The sequence below is a fragment of the Chiloscyllium plagiosum genome, chromosome 11 (genome assembly GCF_004010195.1).
Source record: "Chiloscyllium plagiosum isolate BGI_BamShark_2017 chromosome 11, ASM401019v2, whole genome shotgun sequence".
NCBI lineage: Eukaryota > Metazoa > Chordata > Chondrichthyes > Orectolobiformes > Hemiscylliidae > Chiloscyllium > Chiloscyllium plagiosum.
In genome coordinates, this window is record NC_057720.1 from 15,244,324 (window position 1) to 15,253,446 (window position 9,123).

At 44.3% G+C, this 9,123-nt stretch overlaps 1 protein-coding gene across 1 annotated transcript in view; it reads left to right on the forward strand.

Annotated features, from left to right (window-relative positions):
* Positions 1 to 584: 584 nt before the first annotated feature.
* The window catches only part of znf326 (zinc finger protein 326), a 49,502-nt gene continuing 40,963 nt past the window's right edge, over positions 585 to 9,123 (forward strand). The window contains exons 1-2 of the mRNA XM_043698758.1: positions 585 to 757; positions 8,148 to 8,213. Of these exons, the coding sequence (XP_043554693.1) occupies positions 646 to 757; positions 8,148 to 8,213 (178 nt within the window). The 5' untranslated portion in view covers positions 585 to 645. The remainder of the gene's footprint in view (positions 758 to 8,147; positions 8,214 to 9,123) is intronic.

Consider the following 9,123-nt stretch of genomic DNA (forward strand, 5'->3'; position numbering starts at 1 on the left):
AGTGAGGCACCGCGGGGAGGGGGGAAGGGTTAGAGTGAGGGACCGCGGCGGGCGGGGGAAGGGTTAGAGTGAGGGACCGCGGCGGGCGGGGGAAGGGTTAGAGTGAGGGACCGCGGCGGGCGGGGGAAGGGTTAGAGTGAGGGACCGCGGCGGGCGGGGGAAGGGTTAGAGTGAGGGACCGCGGCGGGCGGGGGAAGGGTTAGAGTGAGGGACCGCGGCGGGCGGGGGAAGGGTTAGAGTGAGGGACCGCGGCGGGCGGGGGAAGGGTTAGAGTGAGGGACCGCGGCGGGCGGGGGAAGGGTTAGAGTGAGGGACCGCGGCGGGCGGGGGAAGGGTTAGAGTGAGGGACCGCGGCGGGCGGGGGAAGGGTTAGAGTGAGGGACCGCGGCGGGCGGGGGAAGGGTTAGAGTGAGGGACCGCGGCGGGCGGGGGAAGGGTTAGAGTGAGGGACCGCGGCGGGCGGGGGAAGGGTTAGAGTGAGGGACCGCGGCGGGCGGGGGAAGGGTTAGAGTGAGGGACCGCGGCGGGCGGGGGAAGGGTTAGAGTGAGGGACCGCGGCGGGCGGGGGAAGGGTTAGAGTGAGCCACCGCGGCGGCGGGGGAAGGGTTAGAGTGCGGCACCGCGGCGGCGGGGAGGTCAGACGTGATGGATATGGACGGCTTGAGAGGATCGAGCCGGAGTTGGGGCGTCAGCGACACGGACGGTCTGCGAGGATCGAGCCGGGGTTGGGGTACCACAGAGTCGGAGAATCTGAGAGGTAGGAGCCGGCGATGGGCCGTGGGAGCACCGAGGGAGGGAGGGAGGGGCCTCTCTCCTCCTCCTCCTCCTCCTCCTCCTTCCTGGTGGAATGGGGCTGGGGTTGGGCCTGACAGAACCTCCCCGGTAAAGAGGGGGCTCGGCGGAGATGGCCCAAGGAGCCCGTGTGCCCTGATCTCGGTCGGGGTGTGGCTGGGTCGGTGAGGCCGGCGCCGAGTTTAAAATGGCGGCGGTGCGGGTGCTCTGGGGGAGGGGGAGAGAGAGCGGGGGGGAGGGACTCGGGGGGTGGCCGGGCAGTGAGGCCACTCTTCACTCCGTCAGCGCTTCAATAACACGGGGCTTGCAGAATAAATACCGAGGAACATATCCATCTGTCCCCCTCCTCCCTCTCCCGGGGCTGTTGGGGCCGCCATTTTACACCCAGCTTGGCCCATCCCGCGCTGCTGATGCTCAGAATAAAGGCCCACAGCAGACTCACAATTACATTACACGCTTAGAGTACCACCACCTGAACATTTTCACCACCCATTGTTAGTGTATTTCGTTATATTGTGGGTTTTCTCAAGATCCGCGATTTCCATTGTGTCCCTCTTTAAAATTAGAGTCCTTTGTCTCACGGGCTTTCTTATAATCAGCAACGAATTGGCGTTTTTTTTCACGAACTTGTTTGTTCATTGTTGTTGAGATTTTCACTTTTTTAGTAAGAAAACACAAAACGCAAGAAAGGTTAATTAAAATTTTAACATACTCTTTCTGGTGCACATAGCACGGTTAGTCACAAAATTCCTCCAATTGATCTTAATTATCAATCGGCTTGTATGCAATTTAAAAATGCTGTAATGTTACAATAGTATTTGGGACTGTTGTACCAGATTGTACTAAACTCGCCAGGGTGTAATATATTAAATATAAAGGTGTGTTGCCTAATTACAAAATTAAAACTTATAAAATAACTAGATCTTAAAAGCCAATCAGCCTCCAAATAAACCCATGTATCAGTTTTTTTAAAGTACATTTTTAGTTTCTGGGTTCATTTCTCTTACCTGGGGGATGAAGGTAAAAATGGAGAGCAAATGTAAAGTGGTACATTTCTGAAGTTATTGAATTCAATATTGAGACCCATTAGGCTAAAAGGTGGCAAAGTGGAAAATGAGGTGTGGTTCTTCGAGCTTGTGCTGTTCTTCTGCCCAGGACAGAACAGTCAACATGACTGTTTGCTCCATGTCATCCTGAGCCACTCCTGTCACTCCAAATGGTCCTCACTCCACTGTGGTGCTTTTCCATGCAGGCACAGAAGGCGTAACACTTCCAGTGTTTGGCATATTCTTTCAATATGATCTGCCGTATTCACTGCTTACAATGCAGTCAACTTACATTAGCGAGTCCAAATTGTTACGACACTGAGTAACCCTCCTGCTTAATTTAAACCAGCAACACAGAAAAGATTTATCCTGTACAGTAATCTGAAAATTTGAGACCATGAACTATTGTAAATATTAACAACTTTATTTGTTAAGGTATAACAGAATAATTAACTAACAACTATTTACAACTCCTTTCTCTAACCTATCTTTTACCTTCCTCTTCTACAATACTAGTCTGATAAAAGCCCCCAATTATGATTTAACAAAAATTCAAGTTTTCAAAACCAGCCAGATGTCAAATCTTATCTTCCTCAGTCTTTTCTTCTTAGGGATTTCTGTTTCACAGGTCACTGATTGATAAAGGTACATTTAAGAGAGCTATTCTTCAGGCAGTCTGCAGATGCTGGTGGCTTGGCAGTTCTCTCAATTGTTCAATTTTCCCCCATCTTATACCCCCAAAGTATCGGATTGTGTCACGGCTTTTAAGATCGTCAATATGCTAAATTCAAACTTGATTGGAGTTTGGTATTTTTGGGGGTATAATTCACACTGGTTGGGCTAATTCGAATTTGTTTTGTCGTCTCCACGCAACCAGCTCATGGAGTTGTTCGACCAAATGTTGCATTATATCTTGTTCAGGATACTTGGTGCTGTGTCAGATAGTTCTGCTAGTGTTTAGCTCTCTTAAAGGTACAGAACACCTACATGTTCATAACAAAATGCAGACTGGGTGACAGCTTTGCCAAACAACTCCACTCTGTAGGAATGACCTGATGTATCAGGTCCCTGCCATTTCAGTAAGCCGCCTTACTATCACAATGATACTTATGTCCTGTGCCTGCCACAATGTTGCAATGAAACACAATGACTGGTAGTACCTCATTTTCTAATGAGGTACTTTACTGTCTCAATCTCAATATTGAATCCAATAACTTCAGAAACTGGCTGCACTTTTCTCCACTTTTCCTTGTATTGTCACACACCCCACACACCATATTTGTCTTGTTTACTTTGCACGTAGTAGAGAGGACCAATTTTCTCCCCCTTATAGACACAGAATAAAGGACTGCATATACTGGATATCTGAAACAAATAAAATAGATTTACAAGGATTTTGCCAGGGTTGGAGAGTTTGAGCCATAGGGAGAGGCTGGAAAGGCTAGAGCTGTTTTCCCTGGTGTGTCAGAAGCTGAGGAGGAGCATGGATATGGTAAATAGACAAGGTTTTCCTCCTGGGGTTGGAGAGTCCAGTACTAGAGGATGTAGGTTTAGGGTGAGAGGGGAAAAATATAAGAGAGACCTAAGGGGCAATTTTTTCACACACAGGGTGGTACGTGTATGGAATGAGCTGCCAGAAGAAGTGGTGGAGGCTGGTACAATTGCAGCATTTAAAAGGCATCTGGATGGGTATATGAATCTGAAAGGTTTAGAGGGATATGGGCCAGGTGCTGGCAAACGGGACCAAATTAGGTCTGTTTCTGTGTTGTACATCTCCGACACTAAATACATAAATTGCTGGAGAAATTCAGGTTTGGCAGCATCTGTGAATAGTTAATATTTCAGTTAACAGTTAATATTTCAGATGCTCTGAAGAAGGGTCTTTGGATTGTTAATTCTATTTTCTCTTCACAGATTCTGCCAGCCCTGCTGAGTTTCTCCAGTCTCTGTTTTTATTTGTTTCTCACTTGCATAATTTCAACTCATTTTGTATCTCTTGTTTTCTTTCTCCACTATTAACAACGCCTTTTGCACTGGGCATCTACACCATCTGCCCTCTTGGTCCTTCTCTTCCCTCTTTCAGTTCTGATGAAGTATCATGTTAGCCTTGAAATGTTAATTCTGTTCTCTCTCCAAAGATGCTTCTAGACCTGCTTAGTCTCTCTAGCCTTTGATTTTTTTCACCAGTATGTTTCTAAATATTTCTTTAAATTGGTACAGTAGGATACAGGAGCAAAATTAGGTCATTTGGCCCATCAGTTGTGGCTATTATGTTTCTCATCCAATTTTCCTGCGTTCTCCTTGTAACCTTTAATTCCTTTACTCCCCAGGAACTTATTTATCAGTCTTAAATATGCTCAGTGACATGGTTTCCACATCCTTCTGCAGCAGTGAGTTTCACATATTCACTCTGGCTGAAGAAATTCCTCCTCGTCTCAGTGATGGGGGGGGTCGTCTGTTCATTCTGATGCTGTGCCCTTGGGTCCAAGTGTGTCTGTAAGTGGAAGTATCTTCTCTATGTCCACTCTATCCAGGCCTCTCAGTGTTCTGTACATTTCAGTGAGATCCCTGTCATCCTTCTAAAGACCGAGAGTACAGACCCAGAGTTTTCAACAATTTCTAATATGACAAGCTCTTCATTCCTGGGATCATTCTTCTAAACCTCCTTTGGACCCCCTCCAGTGCAAATGCATCTTTCCTTAGATATGGGGCCCAACGCTGCTCGCAGTTTTTCAAATGCAGTCTGACCAGAGCTTTATATAGCTTCAGCAGTGCATCTGTGCTCTTGTGTTCGAGCCCTCTTGGAAATGAACGCTAACATTGCATTTTCTTTCCTAACTGCTGACTGAACCTGCATGTTAACCTTTAGAGAATCTTGAACGAGGACTCCTGAGTTCCTTTGTGTCTCAGATTTCTAAACCCCTTTCCCCATTTAGAAAATAGTCTATGCCTTCATTCTTCCTATGCCAAAGTGCATAACCTCCCACTTCCCACATTGTATTCCGTCTGCTACTTCTTTGTCCGCATTCCCAGTTAATCCAAGTCCTTCAACACTCTCCCCGCCTCCTCATCACTACCTTTCCCTCTACCTATCTTTGTGTTACTTGTAAACTTAGCAACAATGCCGTTTGTTCCTTCATCCGGATCATCAGTGTATAACGTTCATGGTTGTGGTCCCAACACTGACCTCTGCAGAACTTCACTAGTCACTGGTTGCCATCCTGAAAATGACCCCTTTATCTCTAGTCACTGCCTTCTGCTAGTCAGCCAATCCCCTGTCCATGCCAGTGTCTCGCCCCTAACACAATGGGCTCTAAGTTAGCAGCCTCCTGTGTGACGCCTTGTCAAAGACATTCTGGAAATCCAAATAGATCATGTCCATTAGCTCTCGTTTGTTTAACTGCCTCAGATCATTGCTGAAACTCTTTTCCATCCTTTTGATAACTCTTGATTTGATAACTTCATTACTGTCCTGACCTGCCGCCTTTTTTCCACACTCCATAAATGTGAACTTTCAAAACTACCTATTCTAAATCTCTCCAAGCCATGTTCATCTGTAACCACTGTATGTTGGTCTTTTGCTGCAGTGCTAGTATTGGTTTTAACTTTTGATTGTCATTGTTTCACCTTTGGCATTCATGTGCTTGGGTATATGAATAGGAAAGGTTTGGAGGGATATGGGCCGGGTGCTGGCAGGTGGGACTAACTAGATTGGGTTAGGATATCTGGTCGGCATGGACAGGTTGGACCGAAGGGTCTGTTTCCATGCTGTACATTTCTATGACTTGAATTCTCTCCATAAGTGTTTGAACCATTTGGCAATCTGTGGCAAAATCTCCCTTAAATGACTTTGATTCTGTTAAGCATCTTGAAATTGATTAGATTAGATTCCCTACAGTATGGAAACAGGCCCTTCGGCCCAAAAAGTCCACACTGATCCTCTGAAGTGTTACCCACCCAGACCCATTCCCCTACTCTATATTTACCCCTGACTAATGCACCAAACACTGTGGGCAGTTTAGCATGGCCAGTTCATCTAACCTGCACATCTTTGGATTGTGGTAGGAAACCGGAGCATCCAGATGAAACCTGCATAGACATGAGGAGAATGTGCAAACTCCTCATAGACAGGTGCCCAAAGCTGGAATGTGTGAACTCCATACGGTTGCCTGAGGCAGGAATCAAACCCAGGTCGCTGTCGCTGAGAGGCAGCAGTGCTAGCCACTGAGCCACCGTGCCGCCCCATGTTAAAGGTACATTGAAATGCAGGTGGTTTACAGCCTGAGACTGAGAGGGTTTACCTGTGTAGTGTGCAGTTTTAACCAAGGTTTTCTGTGCAAATAGGGATATCTGAATGAAGATCTAATGAGCATCGGATCAGTGGAAAGCATTGTAAGCGTGAAAATAATCAAGAAACTGCAGTGCCTTTTCTCAATTTTTAAATGAAGTAAATTATAGCTGAATGGTGGTAAATCAGCTTGTTGCCGAAATCTCAGCTTCTCGGAGGTTGATATTAAAAATTAAATAGGGTGTCGACAGCTACATTTGATCTTTTCGTTCCTTAACAGTGCATCTCTAAAGTTGCTCTTCCTAGAGTCTCCCACTGCAATTTGAGTTAAAGTTATGCAGTTGCTTTGAGAATCTGTCAGGCATAAATGTGCGATCCCCTGCAAAATGGGACTCATTTTGAGTGGTTAGTGTCTCAATGGTGGTCATAGAGTCATAGAGATGTACAGCATGGAAACAGATCCTTCGGTCCAACCCATCCATGCTGACCAGATATCCCAACCTAATCTAGTCCCACCTGCCAATATCCCTCCCCTGGCTTGTCTTTACCGCCCTTCTTAAACAGTGGCACCACGTTTGCCAACCTCCAGTCTTCCGGCACCTCACCTGTGACTATCGATGATACAAATATCTCAGCAAGAGGCCCAGCAATCACTTCCCTAGCTTCCCACAGAGTTCTCGGGTACACCTGATCAGGTCCTGGGGATTTATCCACCTTTAACTGTTTCAAGACATCCAGCACTTCCTCCTCTGTAATCTGGACATTTTGCAAGATGTCACCATCTATTTCCCTACAGTCTATATCTTCTATATCCTTTTCTACAATAAATACTGATGCAGAATATTCATTTAGTATCTCCCCCATTTTCTGCAGCTCCACACAAAGGCCGCCTTGCTGATCTTTGATGGGACCATATTCTCTCCCTAGTTACCCTTTTGTCCTTAATGTATTTGTAAAAACTTTTCGGATTCTCCTTAATTCTATTTGCCAAAGCTATCTCATATTCCCGTTTTGCCCTCCTGATTTCCCTCTTAAGTATACTCCTACTTTCTTTACTCTGGATTAGTGGTGCTGGAAGAGCACAGCAGTCTTCTAAGGATTCACTCGATCTATCTTGGGAGAGAATGCTGCTGTTGGACTTTTTTTCTTGTCAGGAGATTTGGAGGATCATGTAAAGGCATCACTGTGCTACTTCGGCAGTGCTTTTAAGTGCTCACTATGGGTTTTTCAAGGCTCAGAAGCATTTAGGAGCACGTGGATTACAGATGCCCAGAAAACCATCACTTTTATCTTGAGTTTGAGATTCTGATCTTACATCCCCAACCTTCCTACAATAACTGTACTTCAAAAGAAAAGCTGTTAATTTGTTGTGATGCATTTGGTAATTGTGAAATATGCTTTTCATATGTGCAAGTCTTTAATAATTTAGGTTGTCAGACATTGAACTGTTTTCATGCACATTGTAATCATGTTTCCCACTCAGAATCAAAATACAATTGTGTCTCTTTGGAACAGTACTGAGGCTCCATCTAGTGATCATTGTGGGTGGTGCTTTCATTCAGTTTCATAATGAAACCCTGTTGTATACTAGTTATGTAATTTCATTTAAAATTACCTGGAAATAGATAAAGTAAACCTAGTTGTTCCACCTCCTTTGCAGCTGAATACTAAAATGATCGACTTCAGATCAGCAACTGCTCAATTGTTTTGATAACTTGTACTGTATCGTCTTCCCCCAATATATTGATTGTGAATGTAAAATTTTTTTTATAAAAGCATGTGTATGCCTCTGAAAAGTGACAACTTAGCAACTAATAACAATTACTAGTTTAGGAGATGGTCAACATGAAGTTAACATCATGAAAGTCTAATTAACAATTTCAGTAGGTACAAAAATCAGAAAATTCGGTCCACCCATGAGCACTTAGTTAGAAAACCCTTAGTGAGGCAGTACTTTTACCCACTGAAGAATTTAGTTCACCCGTGAATTGACTATTGGAATTTTTTTTATTGCTGCACAGGTGGATCAGAATGGATGAACAGTGGCAGCAGCAGCAGTTGGAGTACCAGGGACAACTGGAAATCAGGTGGGAACTGAATGGCCGAGCAACACGAATTGAAGTATCATTGACCTGAAAATCAATCCGCTTTCTAAAGTCACTTTTCATTTGTCACTGCTCTTTTGAGTGATGCAACATGTATCTAATGTTTACTGTTCATGAAAAGATGTTGGGAATCTATAATATGTGAATTTATACAATGTATGTTATTAGCATTTGAAGCTGTCTTGCCTAAATATGCATTTAATATGCCACATGCTTAGGCACTATATTGCTTGTACTCCAGTCTCTACCCTGATGGCACTTTACCATAATTTAAGTCCCTGTAATCTGAAAGTATTACTTTAGCTGTTTCAATCCATTTTGTAGCATTTACCAGGTAAAGCGGAGACTCGGGGCAAATTTACTTCTGTAGGTTTCTTTAAATTTAGCATTTTCCAGTTGAGGTGCTGGGTACATATGGTAAGTGGCCTTTTATGTGCCAGAATTGTTGCTCATCCTTCACATGCTTGCAAGGTACTTTCATGCCACAGAGCTTTAAGGATTCATAAACCATTTTAGGACTAATAATTTCACGGAGAGAATTCTAAATAGTTTTCTTTTTATTTATAAAGCTAACAGTTTACACTGATATGCATGAATGTTTGTAGCTGTATCTTTTCAAAATCTGGCACAGTAGTGCAAACTGGTTTCGAATGTGCTGGAAATCGAGATACGTTAGTTGTTTGCTCTACAAAGCAATCGCAAAGTTCCACTTTTGATTCAATATCAGCATTAAACCGCTCAATGGAAAATCTGCTATTGAGGTTGATTGTAGAGTAGTGATAATGTAGTCAAATTACAGGTTGAATCGTGTAGCATAGTTTATGTGTTGCATGATGAAGGCTGAGGTGCTTTTCTGTTATACTTTGATTAGATTAGATTACATTACATTACA